Genomic DNA, 26,811 nt, shown 5'->3' with positions numbered 1-26,811 from the left:
TAGTATGTACCAGATACTTCACTGAAAGCTTTGTGTGGATTGTTTACTGAGTATATGGCATAATTCTTAGGACATGTTATGTGCTCAAAAAATGTTACTTTCTATGTTATTTATTCACTCATTTAACAAATATTTATTGAGCATCTCCTGAATGCCAGGGACTGTTCTAGGCTCTGGGGATGCAGTGGTAAATGAGACGAAGCCCCTGCCTTCGTGTGGCCTGCATTTTAGCTGGGGAGAATTGCAATGAACAAATCATTACACAATATAATATTCATGACATAAAGTCTGTGAAGGAAAATAAAGTAGGGATGGCAACCCTGGTGGCTGAAGGGGTTGCTGTTTTGGTTAAGGTAGTCAAGGAAGACTTATGAAGAAGTGACATTTGAGCAAAGACCTGCATGAAGGGAGTAAGTCTTGCAAATGTCTTAAGAGCATTGGGTTCCGTGCATTGGGAAAAGCAAGTGGAAGGGTTGTGAGGCAAGAGTGTGCTGGGGGAGCAACAAGGAGGCCTGTGTAGCTGGGGCAAAGGATGCAGTGGGGAGGAATGGGGTGAGGGGAAGTTTGGGTAAGTGTTCGCCAGGGGCCAGATCCTGTAGGGCCTTGTAGGCCATGGTAAGGACTTTATTCAAAATGTTGATTTTTTTGTGACTATTACTAATAAAGATATAAACATTGTTACAAAGGGGCATAGACAGGAGATGCAGGAAATGAGGTGGAGGCAGTTGGAGAAGATGAGGAAAGAGCTGTGGTCAGGTGGACTCCTTGGTTTTGGAGACTGTGATACACCAGCCAGCACCTGTGGGATCTGTGGCTGGGACATGAACAGCCATAATGTTGGTGCTGCTCTTCCCTTAGTGTCTGTGCCCAGGAAAGGCAGGCTTTTTATTATAGTCATATCTCTGGTTGGTACCACCACTAGGGTTTTGGAAGTCTTCAAGTTATGGTTTTACCCCTGGGAAGGAAGTAGAAAATTTTGGATCAGGTGGCCCTAGACATTGATTTCATTGTCTCTGGGCTCCTTCAGGTGGAAAGGAGGGACACAATCAATTGTGAATAATAACAGGACTCCATTTCTTTGCCTTCCTAGAGACAATCCTGAAGCCACCCAGCAAATGAACGACCTGATTATTGGCAAAGTTTCCACAGCCCTGAAGGGCCACTGGGCCAATCCTGATCTGGTAAGCTCTCCAACTACTCCCTTACTTTCCTTCTCTGTGGGCCCTGGGCTGCCCTCTTCTCTTTACTCCTCCCCTCTAGTCTCATTGTGATGACTTAGGAAGGAAGGAGCAGCGTACTTGGAGAGCTCACATTCCAAATGATTGTCCCAAATCAGAGCCAACTGCTTAAGGAAAAGAGAAATGGGTGGTCATACAGCGTATAGGGGTCTCCATCTCTCTCCTCTCTCTCTCTGGTGGTGCCACCTATGACCAGAAATTTTAGTTATGAGTCCCTGGATCAGTCCTTGGACGGATCCTTCAGACTCATTTCTACTCATGTCTTCTAGGCAAGTAGCCTTCAGTATGAAATGCTGTTGCTGACAGATTCTATCTCGAAGGAGGACAGCTGCTGGGAGCTCCGGTTACGCTGTGGTGAGTTTGGGGAACATCTGATAGGGGCTTGTCAGATAAAGGAAAGAAGCCCGCAAGGTGCAGAGTCCTCAACAGAGAGGGAAAGGCAGAAGTAAAAGTACCTTTTTAACTTTGAGACACTTGGGCGGGGTCTGCCTAGAGCAGGTAGTTTTGTGAGTGTGACTCTGGCTTTCCTTACCATCCCTAGCTCTCAGCCTTTTCCTCATGGCTGTGAACATCAAGACTCCTGTGGTTGTTGAGAACATTACCCTCATGTGCCTTCGGATCCTACAGAAGCTAATTAAACCACCTGCTCCCACCAGCAAGAAGAACAAGGTACTGGGCCAATTGGGGCAAGTCTAAAAGGGCAGGGCAGCAGCACACCTCAGCCTCTGGCCAGCGCTGTGCCCAGCCTTTTACAGCTCTCTGCTTTTCCCTGAAGTCACCTTACCTGGAAGGAAACCAAGCTCCTTTCCCTTAGTTCAGCAGAGATAGGTTGGGATTTTTGAAAAGGAAGGTTTCTCAAATTGAGAGAAGTCAAGGGTGAAATAAACATGAAAGCATAGAACAGAGTGGTTCACAATGGAGCACGGCCTCTGTCTCCAGCACACATTGGATGGTGTGCAGCTCCCAGAAAGCACTGTGTGCTTTCCTACCCCTGTGCCTTTGCACATGCAGTGTTGTGCAGTCCTGACAATCCTAGGCTTTGAAGGTAGACTTCTTGAGTTTAAATCCCAGCTCTTCACTTAACTGGCATCATGACCTTGAGCAAGTTACTTATATTCCTCTATTTCTCCATCTATAAAGTGGGGATACAGTTTCCACCTTGAAGTGAAGAATTGTTGTGAAACATAAATGATTTAATGCAGATACAGTGCTCAGAATGGTGGCTGGCCCAAATTAATCCTCAATAAATGTCAGCTATGGCTATATGCAAGGAGCCTTGGTGACACAATGGTTAAGCACTTGACTACTTAACAGAAAGGTCGGTGGTTCGAACGCACCAGCGGCTCCTCAGGAGGAAGACCTACGATCTGCTCCCATAAAGGTTATAGCCTAGGAAACCCAGTGGGGCAGTTCTGTGCTGTCATATAGGGTTGCAATGAGTTGAAATTGACTCGACAGCACACACCAGTGATAGCTACATGCTGTTTTCTCTGCCTATAATGCTCTTTCATTTTGATAGCTGTTCCTCCAAAGGTTCAGTTCTCTACTAGGCTGACTGTGAACTCCTTGAATCAAGGGCTGTATTTTTTATGTCCAGTGCGTAGCATGATACCTAGCATATAATAGCCGATTAATGAACCATTGTTAACTGAATGAATAGAGCCAAGTTTTTATCTTAAAATAACTAGCCTAGCCACAGATTGGCTTGCCTGTACCAACTTAGAATGTGCAGACTGTATTTCTTTCTCTTAGCCATGCCTGAGGATATCTGCCTCCAAACTTCCTTTTGTAGTCCTTGGGCCATTCCAGCTGCTGTTCCATCCTAGTGGGCCGTCCTTTGGTGAAGAGCAAAGTGTTCACTGCGCGAAGATTGGTTTCTGAGTGCTGAGCACTGAGAGTTACGGTTGGGGAGGAAGCTGGACATTGAACAATTTAATATATTTCCTTGTCCTGGTCTGCCCAAATAGGCCTCAGAAAAGACAGAACTGAAATACCTTCCTTCTTTCCCTTTGATGAAGGATTATTTCCCCTCCCAGATGATTCCCAGCAAATAAAATTGATCCTTGATTGCAAAGAGGGACCTTATCCCCACATAACCGTCGTTTTTCTACAGTGTAAGGCAAAAGGTGATGTCCACAGTTACCCTCTAAGCACGCAAGGCCAGTGTTGATTTCACATCTTGCTTAGTTTTAGCCAAGAGCGGTAGTTCTTAAATTTTGTTCACAGATCCCTAGGTGTTCTCAAGACTTTAGGGGATCTGTGAGGTCAAAATTTATTTTCATAGTTATGCTATGACACTCTTTGCCCTTTTCACTGTGTTGGCGTTGGTGCTGATGGTGTAAACTCAATGATGAGTGAGGTGCTGGTGCCTCAGCATGAGAAGGCAGTGGCACCTAACTCTACTAGTACTGTCTTCTTCACTTTCGTGCACTTGGAGTGGGGGTAGGCGTGGAGAAGGAGAGCCAGTTAAACTGAAGAATGTTCCTGATGAAGCAGTATAAATTAATAATTTTATTAAATCTCAACTCTGAGTACTAGTGTTCTTCATAATCGGTGTGACAAAAGGAAAGCACACAAAAAGCCCTCTGCTGCGCACAGAAGTCCAGTGGTTGTCTTGAGGGAAAGCACTTGAGTGTGATTGTTTGAGCTGCAAGGTGCTCTTTTCATGGAGCATCGTTTGTACTTGAAAGATCAGCTGACAGACAAATTGTGGTTGTTCACACTTGTGTATCTGGCAGACATTTTCTTTAAAAAAATCAGTGAAGTGAACCTGTCGCTTCAAGAACAATTGAGGTAGTTCAGTGAGCCAGTATTTTCCAAATGACCTGTGTATGTTGCAAAGTCCTGCATGGGTAAAAGATGAATTCTAATGTAACAGAAAATGAAAAGTTCATTGATGAGGTTTAGATTCAAGTTACAGCTCATCTTGTTAAGAACCTATTACTTGTTGAATTGTGGTGTAGTATCAAAGAAAAACACCCATAGTTAATTGAAAAAGTTATTAAAATATTCCTCCCTTTCCAACTGCATATCTGTTTGAAGTCAATTTTTTTTTTTGTATTTAATACAATGTGTCATAATAGTTTGAATGCAAAAGCAGATACGAGAATTCAGCTGTCTTATTTAGCCAATCATTAAATGATTTTCAAAAAGGTAAAACAGTGCTACTCTTTAGATTATTTTTGTTTTGACAGATATAAAAAATGTTATTTAGCTTGGCAGGTAATGGATTTATTCTTTTGTAAAAAAAAAAAAAAATGAATTAATATTTTAAAAACTTCTCAGTTTTAATTTTCGATATGGTGAATATCGATAGCTGTAATCACACAAACAAGCCTTTTGGGGTCCACAATAATTTTTAAGAATCTATGAAGAGGTTCAGTGACCAAAAATTTGAGAACTGCTGGGTTAGCGTGCCTCTCACTCGCTCTCTGGGGCTCTTTGCTATGCAGGTAGTTCTGGTTAGTAATGCCTCTTTAAATTCTGCATACCGCGCAGTGACCCCTAGAAGATTTATGCTTTGGCAAACTGCGAATCAGCCTGAGGGTAGGAATTAGCGTACATGCTATAGGATTGCCTGTAGGAAACCAGCTATGTTTGTCCTGTCCGGTAAAAACTGGTGACCTTAAGCTCACGGTGGAGATGCTACTGCTAAATTGGATCAAAATGGCTTAACAGGAACATATATTTGGGCATAAAACATGTTGACTGTTGGTCCTTCTGATCTTCTTACCTTTGCATATCCCCCCTTGCGGGGGGCCTGTGCCGTTATATGGGAGCTGGACTCTGGTGTACTCTCACTGCCTATTACCTTGGTTCGCTTTCTTCCTCCAGGATGTTCCTGTTGAAGCCCTCACCACAGTGAAGCCCTACTGCAATGAGATCCATGCCCAGGCCCAGCTGTGGCTCAAGAGAGATCCCAAAGCATCCTACGAGGCTTGGAAGAAGTGTCTTCCTATCAGAGGTGTGTCAATCTCTTTCAAACCTGGGGAGTCAGTCACTCCTACCCCTATCCTGTCAGCCCTGCAATCGACCCTTTTCTGTCACTTTCTTTTACTTACTGTCTCTGGGCCCCTTTGCCTTCCAGGAATAGATGGCAATGGAAAATCCCCCAGCAAATCAGAGCTCCGCCATCTCTATTTGACTGAGAAGTATGTGTGGAGGTGGAAACAGTTCCTCAGTCGTCGGGGAAAGAGGACCTCTCCCTTGGATCTCAAACTGGGGCACAACAACTGGCTGCGGCAAGTGAGTGACCGTCTTCTGGGCACCTCTCCCTACTGCGCCCCGCCCCCACATATGGAGGGCTGTGTTTCTGCTCCTCCCCACATGTCTACTCCAGTGTCTTTTCTTTCACTTTGCTATTCTTGCTTCTTTTCAAATAGGAAATGGTTAGAGGTTCTTAGTTGCAGCCATCAGTGCGGTGGACTAGCCAGAACAGAGTTTTTCTCTGTCCTTCTCATCAGGCATGTCGTGCTCTCTGCTCCCCTCCTTGATCACATGATGGCACTAAACCTCAGTGTCTGGGCTCCCCTTCTTTCTCCCATTTCTCTTATCTCCTACCATCCTCCTCTCCCTCTTTCTAGTTAATCTGTTAAAGGATTAAAGTAATTGCACTTTAGAGAATCCATTTATCCATCGATGTATACAATAAGAGATATGTGGTTGACTTTAAACAAAAGGATTCAGCATACAGGCGTCCCAGAAAAGAATTACAGAAGGCTTTGCCAAGGAAAATACTTGTCTTTTGTTTTTTTTAGCTAAGCCATTCTAAGTATGCTCTTCAGATTACTGGGTGGAGGAACTCTCGATGAAGAAGAAAGGTTCCCAAGGAGCCTTGTTACCCAGTCTGCAACAGATGGTCCTTGTGTTAAACCAAACCCACTGGGGTCAAATTGATTCCAACTTACAGTGACTCTGTAGGACAAAGTAGAACAGCCCCGTAGGGTTTCCAAGGAGCAGCTGGTAGATTCAAACTGCTGACCTTTTTTGGTTAGCACCGGGGCTCCTCGGACCTTGTGTTAGATGGTGATTTTCACCTTTAACCGTTTCCTTGGGAGGTTCCCAGAGAACTTCTCCTGGATGGATGGTAGCTGACTGAGCTCTGCAACAGACCGATGAAGCCAGCAGTCATCTAAGCAGTGGCCTCTCCTCTCCCCTGTGTCCTGTAGGTGCTCTTTACTCCGGCGACGCAGGCAGCACGTCAAGCAGCCTGTACCATTGTGGAAGCTCTAGCCACCATTCCCAGCCGCAAGCAGCAGGTCCTTGACCTCCTCACCAGGTACTGTTTGAGGGTGGCGGTGGGGAGGGTAGTTACACTTCAACTAAAGTCTTTCCTTCTTTCCTGGGGAATCTAAGAGCACTTCAGAGGTCCAGGAGATCGGAGGCACACCTGTTTGGGCTATAATGTCTAGCATTCACCACCATCTTATTTCCATGTAGAAGACCACAGAAATAAAAAATGTTTTAAAAAGCTGAGTTTTAGTGCTAGTACTAGTAACAGCAGCAGCTAACATTCATTGACGCTGTATGAGCGCACAGATGCTGGGCACGCGTTGTCTCATTTAGTCCTCGTAGCAGCTGGGCTTAGAGTGATTAGTCAGCTTGTTCACGGTAAGGCCAAGGTTTGGACCCAGGCAGTCTAATCCCAAAGGCCACGTTATTAGATTCTTCTAAATGATTCAGTCAAAAAGCCCTGTCACTGCCCAGGTAGCTACTATTCATATTTTGGGGCGTTTTTTTCCTAACGTTGACAGTTTGTGGCATGGCTTTCCCTGTTGCATGCTCTGGATTCTTCCCAAATGTGCGAAGTTCCCAGGTGGGAGGCTTGGGGTGTTCTTAGGTGCCCTCCCTCCATCCTCCTGGCTCTGAGTTCTCTAATCGTGGCCTGTCCCTGTCAATGGCAGTTACCTAGATGAATTGAGCATAGCTGGTGAGTGTGCAGCAGAGTACCTGGCTCTCTATCAGAAGCTCATCACCTCAGCTCACTGGAAAGTCTACCTGGCAGCTCGGGGAGTCCTGCCCTATGTGGGCAACCTCATCACGAAGGTATCCACCTCCAGCCTAGTACAGCCCCCTGCCCCTAATTCTCCTTTCGTTTTGCTCTTTTGCTGATGTAAACTTTGAGATATTCTTTTTTGCTAAAAAGAAATACTTGTTGAAACTACTACCTTTATGACTTCGTTGTATTTGTCCTATGGATATGGCACTCTGTTGAGGTTATTTAGCCTGTTTCCAATTTTGGAGCAATCTCTTAACATCACTGCAGCTGTCCTTGGCTTCTTGGAAAGGAGCACTGTAAGGATTCAGGTTGAGGGAACCATTAGAATGAAAAGATGATGACTCCCAATTGTCTGTGGTTGGTGTCTTTTGTTGGGACAGTGGTGGAGGTGACAGGCGTCACTGGCAGTGCAGTCACACTGACTGTGCTTGTCATCCATCCCGTTTAGGAAATAGCCCGTTTGCTGGCCCTGGAGGAAGCCACCCTGAGCACTGATCTGCAGCAGGGATATGCCCTCAAGAGTCTCACAGGTAGGGAGAGCTGCCTCACCCTTTCTTTAGGGTATCCTGGGTAGGTTTTGGGGACTGACCCTTAGTTTCTTGGGAACTGGGGCTGATTCTGTTCCCCCTTGTATTGGCCATAGTGCAAATTTAAGCTCTTAATATTTCTCCCATTGATGGGATTACGTTTTTGAGTTCCTGTTCACTATTGACCAATTCAGTTCATTGAACAGCTACTGTGTGCCATGCACAAAAATAGATTCTCCCAGACCCTCCTTTCTTGTATGATCATCCAGGGCTCTTGTGGCAACTTTTTCCTGTCCCTACAGGCCTTCTCTCCTCCTTTGTTGAGGTGGAATCCATCAAAAGACACTTCAAAAGTCGCCTGGTGGGTACCGTGCTGAATGGATACCTGTGCTTGCGAAAGCTGGTGGTTCAGAGGACCAAGCTGATTGATGAGACACAGGATATGCTGCTGGAGATGCTGGAGGACATGACCACAGGTAGCACTCCTGAGGGACCTGGGGCCCAAGGCTTCAGGGTCCCTTCTGGGCCTGGCTAAGTGCATTAGTTTGATTTCTCCGAATTCCAGAGCTAGCTCAGTCAATTTGGACTGTTTACATTGAGCAAGATGAGGTCAGGGATTCTCTGATGTTTTTCATTGGCTCTGGAAAATTCTCAGCCATTATCTCTTTGGTTACCTCTGCCCTATTTTCTCTCCCTGTTCCTTATGGGACTCCAGTCTGTCTGTCATTTATGAGTCTTCACCTCTTTCATATTCTTCATGTCTTTGGGTCTTTATGCTACATTTTAGGTAGTTTTTTCAGTTCTGTCATTCCATTTATTAATTTTTTTCTTTGCCTATGTGTAATCTAAGGAGCCCTGGTGAGTAGTGGTTAAGTGCTTGGCTGCTAACCAAAAGGTTGGAGGTGTGAACCCACCAGCGACTCCATGGGAGAAAGATCTGGCAGTCTTCTTCCGTAAAGATCACAGCTTTGAAAAACCTATGGGGCAGTTCTGCTGTGACCTCTAATGTCGTAATAAGTCAGAATCAACTCGATGGCAGTGGGTTTGGTTTTGGGTTGATGTGTAATCTGTTTAATCTTCCCAGCGGGCTCTCCTAGTTCTATACACAGATTGTGTAGTCTCTTGTTTTTTACTTATCTTTTCTATCCTTTTAATAATCCCTAAACGTATTACACATACATTCTGTGTCTGATAATTCTGAAATTTGAAATACCTATGGATTTGATTCTGTTGTTTGTTATTCTGCCTGTGGCTCATGGTACCTTGTATCTTTTTGTATTTTGTGATTTTCGACTCTGAGTGAGTTCATGTTTTGGGGATTTACCTGTTGGTGCAGTTCATTAGGACCTGGCTCAAAGATGGGTTCATTCAGAGAGAATTTGTGTCTTCTACTACCAGGCATCTCAGGGCACTGCCATCCTGGGGCTGCCTTCAACTAAGCTCTGAACTTCGTGTTTTTGAGCCCTCCTAGCTATCGTGATTTTTGAGCCACAAACCCCTGTAAGGGGCTCGCATGTTATGAGTTCTCAGAGATTCTTTTCCCCCCTCTACTTAATGCCAAATTTTAAGAGAAACAATGTCCTTGTAGTTCTTTGGTTGGAGGAAAAGGAGTTATTTCTAGTTACACTAAGGGTGTAACTCTTTTGGAATGTCAGATCTATGTGTGTGTGGGGGGGGAGGGAGTCTCCTGTTAGACTCCTCATCTCCGTAGGCTTTGGGCCTTTGATGCCACTCCCGGATCTGGCAAGTTGTGAAAACCAAAGCACAAAGCATAAGTTGGCTTACACTGGTGTTTCACGTGTCTCCTTGGGTTCCTGCTCTTTATTTTAGTTTTTGGCCTTTGATTCTTCTTTGCTAGTGCGCCAGCTCACGGATACAGTTTTTTTCAGTGTTTTTAGTTGTTTTTAGTGGGGCAAAGTAGGAAGTAGGTCAGGGAACCTAGTCTACCATATTCCCAGAGATGGGAGTCCTTCCACTGCCCTTGTCGTGCGTGCCATGCTGAGCTGGTTTGTGAATTTGCCAGACCTCTTAAAAGTCCTTATTTTCTCACTCTCACGTGACTTGAGGCTATTTGGCAAGTGCCTTTTTTTGGCAAGGAGATGCTAAATTGAATACATAGTAGTCCCTCCTCTAGTCAAGGTTATAATCCAGAGAGGGAACAAGACATGGATACAACTAAACAGGATGCAGTGTGTTGAATTGGGAGTTAAGGATTTCAAATTGAGTGTGGTCTGAGTATAAAATCAATCAGCATCGACTTTCCCAATTGAAATATTGATGAGGCCATGCAGGGACTTACCAGGTAGAAAGAGTCTGTCAACAGTGTGTGTGAAGCTCTTTCCTCACTGACTTGGCCATTTTGACTTTTGGCAGGTACAGAATCAGAAACCAAGGCCTTCATGGCTGTGTGCATTGAGACAGCCAAGCGCTACAATCTGGATGACTACCGGACTCCTGTCTTCATCTTTGAGAGGCTCTGCAGCATCATTTATCCTGTAAGCAGTGGGGTGCTTCTCATGGCTCTTGGTGTTTACATGAGCCAGTTTGCCATGAAGTGGCTCATTGTGGCCATTTTAGTGGCTCATTGTAGCCATGGGGAATCTTACCTGCTGTGGGTCAGTTAGTCAACATTTTAGAAAGAGCCACTGACAGAAGATAGAAGCAACCTCATAATTTTCCTGTTCCTGATGATGAGAAATCTAATGACTTGGTCCAAGTTTCTGGATTCAAGGTCAGATCAGTCTTTTTTTTAAGATCCCATTACCAAAATCCCAGTGCTTCTCAATTCAACATACCATGAAAGAAGCACTGTTGAGCTAGAGTATAAAATTGTCTCTCTTCTTTCTTTTTTCTCCTGTTTTGTGCATGCATGTGCGTGTCTTTTCTCTAGTCTGAGCTACATAGAAGCATGGTACGACCCAAAGACCCCCTGCTGTTAATGAGTGTCTTAGTTATCTGGTGCTGCTATCAACCGAAATGCCACAAGTGGGTGGCTTTAACAAACAGAAATTTATTCTCTCACAGTTTAAGAGGCTGGAAGTCAAAATTCAGGGTGCCAGCTCTAGAGGAAGCCTTTCTCTCTCTGTTGGCTCTGGAGGAAGGTCCTTGTCTCATCTTCGACTTCCTGGTTCCTTGGATATCTCCATATGTCTTGGCATCTGTCTTACCCCATCTCTGCTTCTTTCGCTTACTTGTTTAATCTACTTAGTATCTCAGAAGAGATTAACTCAAGACACGGTCCCACACTAATCCCACCTCCTTAACATAGCAGAGACAACCCATTTCCAAATGGGATTTGGATAACCACAGGCATAGAGGTTAGGAATTACAGCATACATTTTAGGGGGACACAATTGAATCCATAAGAGTGAGGAAAGGTGAAAAACACCAGTATCATAAGTTAATGATACTTAACTGTTGGAGTTGGGCATACCTGAATGTTATATAATATAGAGATGACCCCCTTGACCTCAGGGTCGTCAGTGACAAAGCCGTCTGGCTCCAGATTGGTTAGCACTGCACAAGACAGGCAGGAGGAAGAAAGCCCCCCACCCCATTTCGGTAATACAGCTTTCATGTGTCACTCCTCATCTGTTTCCTTTGTTATACTTTCTCTCCTACTCCACTCTTGGTTTTCAGGCGAGATGCTTAATATTAAGGATACTTGAATTGTATTTGGATTTATCTGAATTGCCTCACCTCTGAGCTTCCTGTCCTCTGTCTTTAAGTGTGTAAGTGGTTGATGCGTTTGATATGCTTCCCTTAGAGTGTCCGTAGGACAAGGCAGCATGGTATAAATCTAAAAGGCCTCCACCATTCCTCTACCCCATCTTCATGCCATCCCTCTGGTGCATCTGTCTCTCTGTCCTTTAGGAGGAGAATGAAGTCACTGAGTTCTTTGTGACCCTGGAGAAGGATCCCCAACAAGAAGACTTTTTACAGGGCAGGATGCCTGGGAACCCGTACAGCAGCAATGAGCCGGGCATTGGGCCACTGATGAGGGACATAAAGAACAAGATTTGCCAGGACTGTGACTTGGTGGCTCTCCTGGAAGATGACAGTGGGATGGAGGTAACAAGCATAGGACAATGCTGCTGAGTGATTAAGAGCATGGGCTGGGATCAAATTCTGGTTCCTCCTGAGTAGCTGATTAACCTTGGGTGGGGTAGCTTGCTTCCAGGGCTTTGAACTGGCTCCTTCCATTTTGAACCCCTGCTGAGAATTTGCATTTCTAACAAGTTCCCAGGCGATGCTAATGCTACTGGTTAGGGACCAATTCAGAGAACCGGTAGTAGAGCAGTAGTTCTCAAAGTTTATTATTTGTAAGAATTACCTGGGGATCTTGTTAAAATGTAGATTCTGATTCAGTATATCTGGGGTGGAAGTGCAAATTCTCAGCAGGGGTTTGAGCCCAAATGAGGCAGTTAGAAGCCCTGCTCCTCAGCTTCCTTGTCTTTAAATTGGGACTAATGGTTCCCACCTACTACCTCTCCTAGTGCTGAGGTTAATTACCTAAAAAGAGCTCTGTCCAGTGCCTGGCATGAGTAAGCAAGCGGCTAATGACTATTGGTTATAGTGGTGGTAGGTTTTTATTATTGTTTCTGGTGGAGGCCACCCAGTGATTCCAAGTTAAACTGGATCCCTAAATACTGGCACTTTAGTCATCGTGCAGGGTTCTGGCCCTGCGTCTGATACTTTCTGGCAGAGAACCTCATGGGTCTGGCGTTATCACATACGTGGAGAAAAACATGTTGGGTGAAATACAGAAAATTGCTTTTTCTGGTACTGAGCCTGAAATGGACTCAAGATAGGAGAAGGTCCTCAGCAGAGGCTTTTAAACTGTAGTCCATGGTTCGGGGTTGTAACCCCTGAAATTTTAGACAAAATTCTGTGTGTTATGCACACGTGTGTGTTTTTCTATAGAGAAGGAAAGCCCGTAGAAAGGTTCATGATACATAAAAATTTTCACCATTGCCACAAAGTGCCCTTTGTTCTTAACATTTACTTATCTTAAAATTATTTGGGATAACAGCCTCATTTACCTTTCTGTTCAGCTTCTAGTGAACAATAAAATCATTAGTTTGGACCTTCCCGTGGCTGAGGTTTACAAGAAGGTCTGGTGCACCACAAATGAGGTACGTGCTTGTTTTCTTGCTGGGAGGTGTGGTTTTACTTCTCTGACTTACACAGACCTGTTCCAGGACAAGCAGTTGTTAATCATCACTTGCCCAGCTTGCATCAGCCCTTCTGGGTCTTTACTTCCCCTCTTTGTGGTCTGTGTGGAGAAAAGCAGTCATCTTTTCCTCCTTTTGAGGAATCAGACTAGTGAAGGTGAAGAGCTGCTGGAGAGGAGGAGCAGTTTCTAGCTTTGTGCAGCACAAGCTGTGCTGCTCAGGTCCTCGAACCATGGCAATTGAAGGCCTGGCAGTGTCTGAGGAAGCACTGAGATGGGGAATGCTTGCTGTCTTATACCCTTTTAATATTGGCACCTCTCTGCTGAGGTTAATTCTCACCTTTTTCTGGGCCTGCTCATAACATTTTTCTAGCAGCTTTGCCAAGAAGTACAGTTTCTGTTTTACTAGTTGGGGAATTGAGACTCAAATAGGTAGTTATTTTTGAGAAGGGGGAAGGGGAAATGAAGGCAGTGTAGTGACCTGGTCCTTTTGATTACCTCCATACTATTTGTACACTTAGGAAAGTCCACTTCCTGATACTCCACTTCACCTCCCTCTCCTCTTTTCTTAGTATCTGTCCCCTGTTCCTTTCTTTCCTATCTTCCTGTCTCCTTTCCTTCCCCTCCATTTATCTCTTTTCTTCCCATTCCTTCACAACTCTTCTTTCTACTCTGTGGGGGTGGGGAGCTTTAGTAAATAAATCAAATAAATAATTACAGCAAACTAGTGTACCAGCGGAGGAGCCCTGATGGTTCAGTGGTTAAGAGCTGGGCTACTAACCAAAAGGTTGGTGCTTTGAACCCACCAGCTGCTCCACAGGAGAAAGATGTGGCAGTCTGCTTCCATAAAGATTACAGCTTTGGAAACCCTTTAAGGCAGTTCTACTTTGTCTTGTAGTGTTGCTGTGGGTCAGCATTGACTCGGTTTGGTTCTTGGTTTAGTGTACCAATGAAGCACCACAAACTTTCCTATACTTAGTCTCAAATACTTTCGTAGAGTTTATGAAACTAAATTGGCAGCGTACTACTTCTACATTTTAGCCTTTAATTAGTTATATATTTTTGCTTTCCTTTCTGTTCTCCCACTTTGCTGGGAATCCTGGTCACTGTTTACTGTTGGCCTACTGCCAGTTGAGTAGGTGTAACACTGTTGGCAGAGGGACACGCAGAGGACTGACCCACCCGTGGCATCTTGTCACAGACATTTTAGCGTCCAAACAGAACGATACAGATTTAATCCTAGCTGCATATGAAAAAGTAAGACCAAGCTTCTACAGGCACCATCGTAAATGGTGGTTTGGAACCCAAGGAGTCTTCATGGGCACCTGCCCTTCTGAACCACGAGGCAGAAATTGAGAGTCAGTCCGCCCCCGCCCCCCTTATATTAGCATCATCTACTGAGGGGTTCTTCTATCAAAGTCCAGAGTTTGTGGGAGATTTTTGTCTAGGCTTTTATTAACTGCCCTTGTCTACTTTGCCCCTCCTTTCCATAATAAACAACCCGTCTTATTAGCTACCTGTTCTGTTTTCTATGTCTCTTTCTCTTTCTCTCCATGGTATACGGATGTTCTTTCTCTGAGGAGTTCCCACCGGGCTTCCAAAGGTGGAAACACTTCTAGAACTGACCTTTCTGACAGCTTTTCTTCCTCTGGGGTTCTCTGTCTTGAATCTGAGAGTTGGGTTGGAAGCAGGCAGTTTGCATTAGTGAGGTACCGACTCTCCCACTTAATATTTCATATAGTGTGACTTTGAGCCCTCATTTCTCATCTCCAAACTGAGAAAAATATATATGCTAAATTGCTTAGTTCAGTATCTGGTATGCAGTGAACTCTTACTTCTCCCATATACTAAAGTTGCTGTAATCTTCAAATGTATAAAAGGCTTGTTTCTAATCATTCTAGAGAGGTTATGGGTTTTAGCTTGAAGAAATTAAGTGAACTCTGTTCTTGTTATGCAGTTATACGAAGACCTCAGAATCTCCGTACGCGAGAGATTGATGTATTTCCTTTTTTTGCTTTTGATTCCTGAACTTGAATCAGAGTCCTTGATCTAATTGACCTCACTTGTTCTGATTCTCTGGGTATTGTTCTCTACTGGTTAGCAGTCCTGGGGGAGGCACAGGCTTGGAATGAGACCTGGGCTTATAGCTGTATAACTTTGAACAAGCTGCTTAACCTTGTGTAAAAGGAGGGTAATACAAAGTACTTAATTAGCACAGGACCCAGCACAGAGTAAAACACTCAATAAATAATAGTTGCTGTAGTTATTACATAGGGTTATAGTGAATAAACAAGATAGTGTTTGTAAAACACTTCACACGGTGCCCGGCCTGTAGTAGACATGAAATAAAATCAGTTTCTTTTCCCCTAAGTGAATTACAGTGCATTTGGATTCTAGGAAATGTACTGGCCGAGACCATGTAGAAAAATAGTGGCTTTCCACATTGCTGAGGCATTAAACAAGAGCCGGTGTCGAGCCCTTTCCATTTTTCTTGGGGCCTATATACAAGTAAGGAGCCCTGGTGGCACAGTGGCTAAGTGCTCACCTGCTAACTGAAAGGTCAGTAGTTCGAACCCACCAGCCACTCTGTGGAATAAAGATGTGGCAGCCTGCTTCCGTAAAGCTTACAGCCTTGGAAACTCTTCTAGGCAGTTCTCTGTCCTGTAGGGTTGCTATGAGTCAGAATCAACTCAATGGCAGTGGGTTTTTTTTTTTTTTTAATATACAAGTACCTTTCTCCAACTTTCTCTGCTCAGGGAGAGCCCATGAGGATTGTTTATCGAATGCGGGGGCTGCTGGGGGATGCCACGGAGGAGTTCATTGAGTCCCTAGACTCCACCACAGGTATGGCCCTTTTCACAGACAGTGCTGCACATTGGATTTGAGGTTTGGGACCACAAAGCGGTTCATGTCCTGGGACTTAAGGGTGTTCTCAGCAAATATTCTCTTGTATCTGTGCATCAAAATTGTGAGATTACTTCTCTAACTGAGGAAAATGTGTGCATCTCTGGCATAGCTCAGACACCTCTGGAGGTTGGGAAAAAATTAGTCTTTTAGGGGAAAAAATGCATTTAGCAGCAGTCTTGAGCACAGAGAAAGTTTTATCTTAACCCCCACCCCCCCCCATAGGTAGTAGTGATATTGTATTTTCACGTTTGAGTAAATTATTTAATTTTAAATGACTTGAACTTTAAAAAAGCTGTTACTTGGAATGAGATAGTACAGTTTAACACCAAATTGAACCCTTTTTATCAGCTACCTCTTTATTGGAGATAGGGAAAGGGAAGTAGCTGTCAGCCTGCAAGAGAGCTGTCTGTTTATCCCCATCTTCACCTTCCCCTTCATTTCTGTTTGGATCATTTGACTCCAGATGAAGAAGAAGATGAAGAAGAAGTATATAAGATGGCTGGTGTGATGGCCCAGTGTGGGGGCCTGGAGTGCATGCTTAACAGACTGGCAGGGATCAAGGATTTCAAGCAGGGACGCCACCTTCTAACAGTGAGTGGGGTTAGCAAGGAGGGGACCAGCCCTCTGGCTTTGGGAGAGGCCCCTATGGAAAGAAGCTTGTGGCCGTTGTGCCATTTAACCCTAGAGGGCAGCATGGTGTCATGGACCAGTGCTGGCTCATGAAAGACCTGGCAGCTTCCCCAAGCCCTCGACATCTTAGGCACAGCCCTCCCCCAGCCACTCCCCCCAAAAACCTTTTCTGACATCTCTTTAGTCACCTGTGGAACCAATGTCTTTCCCCAAATAGCTACAGTTATGTCCATGTTTTTGTTCTTTGTTTTTCTTTCAATTTTTGCTTTTTTAATGAACTTTGTGATGTAACCCTTTCATTTCTCATGTTGTAGAATTTTGTTTGGGTGTTCATCCAACCATTTCATTAGGAATTAGAGAAGATTAGAAGATTTCCAAGGCATCATAAATGTTATACCATCATTTCACCCCCAGGGATATGAGAACAAATATTTTTGTGCCCATGTCTTAAATGACTGACTTAGTTCATGGGGTGTTCACTGGGATTTGGAATCCACCAGGAACTTATCAGTGTCCTGTGGAGCCCCCTGAAAGCCCTGTGCAGTGACCTCTCACAGGCCATGTGCTTCATTCAGTTCAGCCTGAGTTGGTACTGGAGTTTCCCCAAGACAATAGAGCGTCACCTGTTCATTAGCGAGTGGTGTCACTGCTGTTAGTTTTAGCGATGTTAGCGGCATACCCAGCCCATGAGGACTATCTCTGCAGACCATAGCCATTTAAAAAGCCAGCCTCCTGTGACATCCCAGCCTTCTTACCATGTCCCCTTAAGGGTTCCCTCTCCCTACTGTTCTCTACATTTCAGGAGGGGCACCTACTGATGGTACACGTCCCCTCTTAGACATTTCTTTCCTGCTTGTCCCCACTCCTTATGCTGTCAGATGGTCTCATGGGTTTTACTTGCCCTCTTGTTAGGTGCTGCTGAAATTGTTCAGTTACTGCGTGAAGGTGAAAGTCAACCGGCAGCAGCTGGTCAAGCTGGAAATGAACACTTTGAACGTCATGCTGGGGACTCTAAACTTGGTAAAGAGTGTGGGCTGCAGGTGATGAAGAATGAGCCTTGAAAGCCCAGGGATGGGAGGAGAGATCTCAGTTCTGGGCTCAGATAAAATGAATGTGTAGCCTCTTCAAGCCCTTCATCTGCCTGACTGATGCAGAGGCTTGAGTCAGTCAGGCTGTCCCTTCTGCTGGCTCCCCTCCATGCTGCTTCCATGGCAGCCCTGAGCTTACTTGTTCCTTTCCTTAATTCAAGAGGAAGGATATTCCCTAAACCATCCAGACTTCATACCAATGAAAAAATAGGTGCGTGTACACACACACAGACATAGAGAATCTCTGAGAATTGAGGCCATGAAGGGCATCAGTGAGAAGCAGATTCTCTCAGCAATGAGGGGCTGTGGTTTTATCCCCAGTGACTGGGTGTCCTTCTACAGGCCCTGGTAGCTGAGCAAGAAAGTAAGGATAGTGGCGGTGCAGCTGTGGCTGAGCAGGTGCTTAGCATCATGGAGATCATCCTAGATGAGTCCAACGCCGAGCCCCTGAGTGAGGACAAGGTGAGTAGGGACCCTGTCCATCTGTCTATAGACACTTACTGAGAACCTATACTGTCTCGTTGCCAGCAACAAGCTTGTTTGCATCTAGCTCAGGTCAACAGAAATGATCGAACTGCACTGTTCATAGTTAATGGCAAGGCTCAACTAATGGTGACATCATTTCACTGAAGCCTGAAATCTTTGGATTCAGGGGAACAAAGCTGCTTAGGATATTCTTTCACTCAAAAGCAGCTCATTAATAAAATTCTGGCATGTCCCAGCTGACAGACAGGAGCCTTCGTTCAACTCCTAATTTCACAGTTGAGGAGACTCCAAGCCCAGGAAAATGAAGTTAGCTGCTCAGTGTTACATCATTGGTTACTGGCAGAATTAGGCCTTGAAGTCAGGTCTCCAGCTCCCAGTTCACTTTCTCTGCACTTGCTACACCTGTGCCTTCCCCCATTCTTATGGGGTGCTAATGTTCTTGTTTAGAGATATGACCAAATGAATATTAGGTAGTCTCCATTCTCTTAGGAGGAGGGATTGTGTTGGTGTGTCTTGATTCCCTGAGAATGTTAACAGAGCCATCACAGAAACTTAGAAGCTAATCTCTCAGTGGAGCCCACACTGTTTCTTATTTCCCATGAAATGCTAAGACACAGTTCTTCTAGGGCTACTTCTGATGGCTGTGATGAAAGTGGATGTCTTTTGGGGGTTAGAAGTTGGATGCAGCTAACTAAAGTCCTGATCCTGTTAATGGGCCTTTGATCCTCTTTCCTATGCAGAGCAACCTGCTCCTGACAGGTGACAAAGATCAACTTGTGATGCTCCTGGACCAGATCAACAGTACCTTTGTCCGTTCCAACCCTAGTGTGCTCCAGGGCCTGCTTCGCATAATCCCATACCTGTCCTTTGGCGAAGTGGAGAAAATGCAGATCCTGGTGGAGCGATTCAAACCATACTGCAACTTTGACAAGTATGTTGCCTGGATTTCACAGAGCTAAGTGAGAGTCCCTGCAAAAACTCTGAACTAGTCCTGTGAGACCAAGGAAGAATCACTTGAATTTCTATGAGATTGTTTTGAATAAACTTACTAAAGGCCGACTGTGTGCCAGTTCCAGTCTGTAAGTGGCTGAGTCTAGATGAGGAGTCAGTAATTAAAATATATTGCGTTAAAGTAGCAATTGGGTAGCAGAGAAGGGGATATGCCAAGATGGAGGGAAGTCATAAGCAGAAAATATAAGAGAATGTTGTGAGTTCGGGGAATGTAGCAGATAAGAGGGATAGTAGCAGGAGCCAGAGGGTCTTTTATGTCATGTTTAATTAAGGAGTTCAGACTTGATCCTGTAGGCTGTTGAAGGTTGTTAATCAAGAGAATGATGTGATCAGTTCTTTTTACCCCCTCAGACTTTTTACTCTTTGCTCCCAGGTATGATGAAGATCACAGCGGTGATGATAAAGTCTTCCTCGACTGCTTCTGTAAAATAGCAGCCGGTATCAAGAACAACAGCAATGGGCATCAGCTGAAGGACCTGATTCTCCAGAAGGGAATCACCCAGAATGCACTGGACTATATGAAAAAGCACATCCCCAGTGCCAAGAAGTAAGGAGCACCTTCCTCAGAGTGGCTGCTTTCCCTCCTCCAGCTTCCCTTTCCCGTGTCATCCTGGCATATTGCTTCATGTGTTCCACTTGTTCTTGGGGCCTCCCTTTCCTTCTCGGACTCTCAGGGTGACCACTCAACTACTGCAGGCTCCTTCAGGGCCTTGGGAAAGGATAGCTGCTTTTTTTTTTTTTTTTTTTTTTTTCAGTGATTTAAATCTCCTTTTATTTATTTATTTTATTGTACTTTGTTTACAGAACAAACAACTTCTCGTTAAATAATTAGTACACATATTGTTTTATGACAGTGGTTAACAACCCCACGACATGTCAACACTCTCCCTTCTCGATCTTGGGTTCCCTATTACCAGCTTTCCTGTTCCCTCCTGCCTTCTAGTCCTTGCCCCTGGGCTGATGTGCCCCTTTAGTCTCATTTTGTTTCACGGGCCTGTCTAACCTTTGGCTGAAGGCTGATCCTCAGGAGTGAGTTCATTACTGAGCTAAAAGGGTGTCCAGGGGCCATACTTTTGGGGTTTCTCCAGTCTTTGTCAGGCCAGTAAGTCTGGTCTTTTTTTGTGAGTTAGAATTTTGTTCTACATTTTTCTCCAGCTCTGTCCAGGACCATCTATTGTGATGCCCGTCAGAGCAGTCAGTGGTGGTAGCCAGGCACCATCTAGTTGTACTGGACTCAGTCTGGTGGAGGCTGTGGTAGTTGTGGTCCATTAGTGCTTTGGACTAATCAGAAAGGATGGCTTTTTAGTTTCTAGTTAGAATACTTATTTCTACAAAGGCTTCTCAGTTGGGTGGTCCTTTGTGATTCCTTAGCACTCTCAGAGGGTCACAGTTAAACAAGTATAGTTTGAGCCAGAATAAGGAAGAACTGATTTCTAGGTAGCTTTTGCTTCCCTGGCCTGCTAAAGTAACCCTCCCTTTGCTTTGCAGTTTGGACGCTGACATCTGGAAAAAGTTTTTGTCTCGCCCAGCTCTGCCATTCATCTTGCGTCTTCTCCGGGGGCTGGCCATCCAGCACCCTGCCACCCAGGTGAGTAGCCAGCATGCATGTCGAGATAGCACATGTGGTGGGAGGGAACCATACACCCACTTCTCAGCTGCCACTGACTGAATGAATATAACAACCTGGATTAGCCTTGAGATGTGACATGCCCTAACATATGAGACCTCTAGAGTAGAAGGGGATCTCAGAGGTTTTCTGGTTCATCCCTCCATGCAGGGAGGACTAAGTTGTGTTTTTGATTTCTTCCTTCACCTGATTTTTAAGTGGGGCTTCTTTATCTCACGGTTCAGCTGAGCAGCAGTTGAACTGTGAGGGTGTGGCTGAGAAGATCAGAGTGTAAAACAGTTTTTTTTTTTTATTCCTGGCCTCAGTCGCTGGGACATTTGTAATACCATCACCACCATTTTTGGCTCTGCCTCAGTCCACTGAGAACTGTGTTCTAAGGAACACCCACCCACTGCACTTTGCTGTTCATTCTTGATCTCTCCCTGCTGGGCCGAGGTACCCTTTTTATTGTCCAGCTTTTACGTTCACATGAGGTGATGGAATAGGGGTTCAGCATTTAGGAGCATGAGATACAACATGTAATTCTGCTGAGGCACAAATGTGAAGTGTAACCTGCTATGAGAATGGATTTATGAGCTAGTGAGTGATCCGAGTTGACTGCTGAGCTTTCACATTGCAACTCTGCTTTGTTATTTTCAGTTTATTGTCAAATATGTAGCAATTGTCCTCAACTACTTTATGATGGAGTACGTGGGGATTTAAATGCTACCTCTCCATTTCTCAGTGAGCTCACCTGGAGAGCTTTTTCAAACTACAGCTCCCTTCAATGTTCTTTAATGTTTTTCCAGTTGAACTGTGAGGGTGTGAGAAGCATGGTGGATTCCAACTTTTTCAAGTACAAGGGTCCTTTCTTAATGTCTTTGTAAATAAATCTCTTTTCCATCCCCAATTCCACTTACAGTAGTTTTACCTCTGGTATCTCTAGGCTGAGAAAACTCCTGTGCTCGCAGGTCGGGTGGGCTCAGGGGCCCCCAGAGGGAGGACTCTGGGCAGGCTTTTATGAACGGCAAGGGGCTGCTCTCCTGGGTGTCTGTACTCACGCAGTTCGTTGCTCAGGCCTCGTCTTGTACTGCTGCTCCCAGGACTCTTCTAGCCCCTTTGCTGGGTGCGTTACGTGTGTTAACTAGCTTTTAATCCTCACGGCAACCCTGGCATTATCCTCAAGTATAGATGGGGATTCAGAAGCTAAAGAGCATAGTACTTGGCCAAAGGTCAGTGGCAGAGCCAAACCCTCTTTTATTTGCCTGTATCTCTCGAAACGTAGAATCAAAGGATCTGATTGAAACTGAGCAGATGACATGAGACTATGCACATTTGGTTGATTTTTGCCAACCCTTGAAGCTCCTGGAAAGAATGCTCATCTGTATGATAGGAGGCATACATCCCTCTGGTCTCATTGGCAGGTTCTAATTGGAACTGACTCCATCACAAACCTGCATAAACTGGAGCAGGTGTCCAGCGATGAGGGCATTGGGACCCTGGCAGAGAACCTGCTGGAGGCACTACGGGAACACCCGGATGTAAACAAGAAGATTGACGCGGCCCGCAGGGAGACCCGGGCTGAGAAGAAGCGCATGGCCATGGCGATGCGGCAGAAGGCTCTGGGCACCCTGGGCATGACGGTAAAGCCACCTCCTTCTTGTCCCTGCGTTCTTGTCCAGGCTGCTGCTGATGAGGTGGTCATGGCACAGTCATTTGTGCTTTGGTACGGGGCTGGTGAAGGCTGCACAGAGAAGGGAGACGTACCCCAGGTGTGCTAGGCACTGTGCGAGATGGCTCACCTTCATCTTCCCAGCAGTCTCCGATGTGTGGCTACTACTGTTCTGCTAACCAGTTGCTGTCAAGTTGATTCCAACTCACGATGACCCCATGTTTGTCAGAGTAGAACTGTGCTCCGCAGGGTTTTCAGTGGTTGATTTTTCAGAAGTAAATTTCCAGGCCTTTCTTCTGAGGCATCTTAGGGTGGACTTGAACCACCAAGGTTTTGGTTAGCAGTGGAGCACATTAACTGTGTCATCTAAGGTCTCCATTGTTGCGGTGTAAAGATGAGATTCAGAGATTAAGGGACTTAAGTTTACATAAACTGTAAAAATGGTGACAGATGACCTTGTTCATTGATGATTTACTATATGCCAGGCACTGTGCTTAGGTTCTTTACTTGCACCATTTAATTTAGTCCCTCCAATGAGGGATGATATGAGGTTGATATGATAATACCCATTTTCCAGATGAAGTAACTGAGGCTGAGAGAGGTGAAGTAACTACATAACTAATAAGTAGTTGACAGAATTTTGAACCTGTGTCTGTTTGACACACAGGGCTCTATTCTGTGCTCTTTTCATTGTTCCACCTTGGAGGAAGCAGCAGTCCTAAAAGAGCCTTCTCTAAGCCAGCACACTTGCATGTCAGCAGTTTTAAACTCCCATGGGAACAGTAAATGAGTCATAATGCAACAGCCCTTGGCAGCCAAAACTTGGTATTGCTGGCACAAAGAAAGGGGGCTTTCTTGGTGGCAAGTGGCGATGAGCCAGGGTTCCAGCTGCATGGCCGCCTCTGCTTCAGTGATGCCTGTAGGAAGAGGGAAGCAGCAGGAGAATCTGGGGCTTTGAATGAGCTCCCTTTGCACTCCTTAGAAGCCAACTAAAGAGATTTCTTTTCAGTGCAGTAGTGCCTTTAGTGTGTGGTGAAGGTCGGCCCTGTTCCTGAACATCCCTAAGTAAGGGTGGGAGGGTGGTGGAAACCCCCTCTTACGTGCTGACTGGGTTCCTCCTACAGACAAATGAGAAGGGCCAGGTCGTGACCAAGACGGCGCTACTGAAGCAGATGGAGGAGCTGATCGAGGAGCCGGGCCTCACGTGCTGCATCTGCAGGGAGGGCTACAAGTTCCAGGTACAGCTGCTGGGCCTGGAGTCGCTCCTGAGGACGTGTGCCTGGCTGGCTCAGCCTAGCCCTTGGTGGCAGTGCATCTGACTCCTGCAGATAGGCCAGGGTCAAGGTTTGCATCCTAGGAGCTGTGCTTCAGGTGGATGAAAGGCAGGAAGGCAAACTGATCTGAACATTAGTCCTCATCATCATCGTTGTCACCTACCACCCATTGAATTCCTTCTATATGCTAGGTCCCATGCTCAGAGCTTTATGTAAATTTTATCTTCCAACCTGTAATAAGCCCCAACTTATGAATGAGAGAGCAAAGTCCGCACGGCAGAGTCGGAATTCTAGCCCAGGCCTCTCTGACTTCAGTACTAGGCTCTTAAAAACACACCATGCTGCTTCCATTCAGGATCACTGGGGAGAAGATCAGAACCTTAGCTTTCTAGGCTTTCCCAAACTAGATTACAGCTGAAAGGGACAGAACAGGAAGTGATCTGTTTGCTCCCTCAAAGTCTTAAAAGGTGGCCTCTTCCTCTCCAGCTTGAATTTACTACTTAGCACCCAAGTTGTTGAAGGGCAAGTACCCTGGGCCACAGGCCTTGTAAGTCCTACTATAACTCAGACTCCTTGGAGCTGCCTGACAGGTTTTGAAAAGCAAGTGACATATCAAGAAGGCACTCTATTCTTCATTTTCAGCAAGAAAGAGAAGAATGATGGTTTAGGCTTACATTTCTGTCTCTCCATCTGCACAGCATCCACTTCTTTTTTGTTGCTCCCCACACTCCTCATTTCCCCAGGGCTGTGCCCAGCCAGTAGACTAAGGTTCTAGCCAGCATCACTCTCTGGAACACATCCCTGGTGGAAACAACCTGAATTCCAAAGCATTGCCTAGGGAGATAGAAACTCAGTTCCCTGCTGTTCTGCTTCACCTCCTTCCAAAGCCCAACTTGGACTTTCCTTCACCTCTTTTCCTTTTTAACTTGTTGTCTTGGCAGCCCACGAAGGTCCTAGGCATTTATACCTTCACTAAGCGGGTGGCCTTGGAGGAGCTGGAGAATAAGCCCCGGAAACAGCAGGGCTACAGCACCGTGTCCCACTTCAACATTGTGCACTATGACTGCCACCTGGCTGCCGTCAGGTAGGCCCTGGCTCTGTGCAGTGGCCACCTCCTTCTGTAGCCTGCTCACCCACCTACCCCCTCGCCTTCATATGTGCTTCAACTCATGCCAAGCCTGGTGGGCAGAAAGACTAGGCCCACATTGCTTCAGAGGAGTGGGCTCCTGGAGTTGGAGGGATGGAACGTCCAACCCCGAGGTTTTAAATCTGCTCCTTTGTCTCTGGGGAGTAGAATTTTCTACATTAAACCACATACGCACAGGAGCTATTCTTGCAGTATGGCTAAGAAAATATGCGTTGGCTTTGGCACAATGCTGGTGAAAGAGACCTTGCTTACTTGAATCAATGAATCCAGCATTTACCAGGTTACAAATGGCCCCTTCTCTCAGTGGGGCTAGAAGCGTGGGCTAACTTACTTCCTTAGTGTTCCCTCTCCCACCCCCACTCACCCAGGTGCCTAGTTGCCAAATTAATTCGAGTAGTCACTTGTCTTTGCTCTCCTCCCAATCCAGGTTAGCTCGAGGCCGGGAAGAGTGGGAAAGTGCAGCCCTTCAGAACGCCAACACTAAGTGCAATGGGCTTCTTCCAGTCTGGGGGCCCCATGTCCCTGAATCAGCTTTTGCCACTTGTTTGGCAAGGTGAGTGTTGAGCAGTTTGCGTTGTAAAATGAGGGGATTCCCAGGGGGTGGGGAAAGGTCAGCTTTCAGCCCAACCCATGGTGAAACTATTTCCTGTGACTTCCGTTGGGAATCCATGCCCCTGCTTGCTGACTGGGGAGCTGTCCAGAGGATATAGGGCCCCCGCAGAGAGGGATGGAGACTTCCTAAAGCGATGATCTAGTGGGGCCCATCCACCGACTGAGAGAAACCAGCACCCTCAGCTTCTGGTCCACCATGTAAAATTTCTGGTTATTCATTATATCTCCTTGGCTGATCTTGTGAAGTAAGACACAGAACCCGTGACTTGGTCCTTGGGGCCAAAATTTCCCAGAGGTCATCACTTCCGCAGTATGTGGCTTTGAGGTTTAAATAATGAAAATGGCTCAGTGGCGTGGAGAATACCAGGCTCCTTTTAAGGCCTCCCTGGTTCTGAAGGTCAAGGTTAAAATAGCGAAGCCTCTATGAGTTCCTCATCTCTTGCTGGTGTCCCTGGGGAGGTGCCCTGCCCCAAGTTCTACTTTAAAGCTCAGGGATGAAAAGGTACACATCATAAAACAGGTAGCTGGCAGTAACTACAGAGACAATAATAATAGGCAACACGTTTGAATGCTTATCATATGATGTTAGTATACACCTTCTTTGGTTAAAGAAACTGAGGCACAGAGAGTTTGAGTAACTTTCTCTAGATCACAGCTAATAAGAATCAGAGACCAGATAGATGGTAAGGTAAATGACATAGAGAAACTTATTTGAGGGTTGAAGAGATGATTCTTATGGATAGATTACCTTTTCAGTCGGAATGGATAAGTTCTACATTTCTTTTTCCAAAACTTTCAGATGGAGGCTATGATACGTCCTGTGACATTTGTGCGTTATGAAATGGGCTCCCCCGAAATGGGGGGTTCTCACCAAAGCTTGGAGTTATAGCAGAAAGAACACGTCCTGTGCTGTTGCCTTCCTCCTGGCTCCACCCTTGGCCTTTACTCTCCATTTTATCCCTCTAGCCATTTGTGTAACCTGTGCAGTCATCAGGCAGAGGGGACTGAAGTGGGGCCCTGCCTTCCAAATTAACGTTTTCCCAACGAAGAATCAGTTCCTTTCCTCTCCATCTCAGCACTTTTTCTGCTTCATCCTAGACACAACACTTACCTCCAGGAATGTACGGGCCAGCGAGAACCCACGTATCAGCTCAACATTCACGATATCAAGCTGCTCTTCCTGCGCTTCGCCATGGAGCAGTCCTTCAGCGCCGACACCGGCGGGGGTGGCCGGGAGAGCAACATCCACCTGATCCCGTACATCATTCACACTGTGCTTTATGTCCTGAACACGTCAGTATCCCAGGGGCAGCGTCTCAGCTGACCCACACTCCACCCCTCTGTCCAGCAAGGTCTCCCTGCTTTTCCATATCCTCCCTGGTTAGTTCCTGAGTAAAGGTGTGACCTAAAGTAGACTTTACCAAGGCAGGGATATCTAACTG

At 45.6% G+C, this 26,811-nt stretch overlaps 1 protein-coding gene across 8 annotated transcripts in view; it reads left to right on the top strand.

The window, feature by feature from the left end:
• UBR4 (ubiquitin protein ligase E3 component n-recognin 4) overlaps positions 1-26,811 on the top strand; it is a 140,281-nt gene that overhangs the window by 102,799 nt on the left and 10,671 nt on the right. For all 8 annotated transcript variants that reach the window (XM_049878096.1, XM_049878101.1, XM_049878097.1 and 5 more), the window contains 24 exons: positions 1,091-1,181; positions 1,508-1,592; positions 1,780-1,907; positions 5,073-5,202; positions 5,326-5,483; positions 6,407-6,516; positions 7,142-7,283; positions 7,685-7,766; positions 8,066-8,239; positions 10,137-10,258; positions 11,637-11,834; positions 12,818-12,898; positions 15,693-15,780; positions 16,307-16,434; positions 17,386-17,493; positions 17,904-18,023; positions 18,788-18,978; positions 19,432-19,605; positions 20,547-20,646; positions 22,089-22,307; positions 23,461-23,574; positions 24,552-24,694; positions 25,185-25,310; positions 26,468-26,662. In XM_049878096.1, the coding sequence (XP_049734053.1) occupies positions 1,091-1,181; positions 1,508-1,592; positions 1,780-1,907; positions 5,073-5,202; positions 5,326-5,483; positions 6,407-6,516; positions 7,142-7,283; positions 7,685-7,766; positions 8,066-8,239; positions 10,137-10,258; positions 11,637-11,834; positions 12,818-12,898; positions 15,693-15,780; positions 16,307-16,434; positions 17,386-17,493; positions 17,904-18,023; positions 18,788-18,978; positions 19,432-19,605; positions 20,547-20,646; positions 22,089-22,307; positions 23,461-23,574; positions 24,552-24,694; positions 25,185-25,310; positions 26,468-26,662 (3,207 nt within the window). The remainder of the gene's footprint in view (positions 1-1,090; positions 1,182-1,507; positions 1,593-1,779; positions 1,908-5,072; positions 5,203-5,325; positions 5,484-6,406; positions 6,517-7,141; positions 7,284-7,684; positions 7,767-8,065; positions 8,240-10,136; positions 10,259-11,636; positions 11,835-12,817; positions 12,899-15,692; positions 15,781-16,306; positions 16,435-17,385; positions 17,494-17,903; positions 18,024-18,787; positions 18,979-19,431; positions 19,606-20,546; positions 20,647-22,088; positions 22,308-23,460; positions 23,575-24,551; positions 24,695-25,184; positions 25,311-26,467; positions 26,663-26,811) is intronic.

Source organism: Elephas maximus, chromosome 3, assembly GCF_024166365.1.
Source record: "Elephas maximus indicus isolate mEleMax1 chromosome 3, mEleMax1 primary haplotype, whole genome shotgun sequence".
Classification (NCBI taxonomy): Eukaryota; Metazoa; Chordata; class Mammalia; order Proboscidea; family Elephantidae; genus Elephas; species Elephas maximus.
This window is presented reverse-complemented; position numbering and strand designations above follow the sequence as displayed.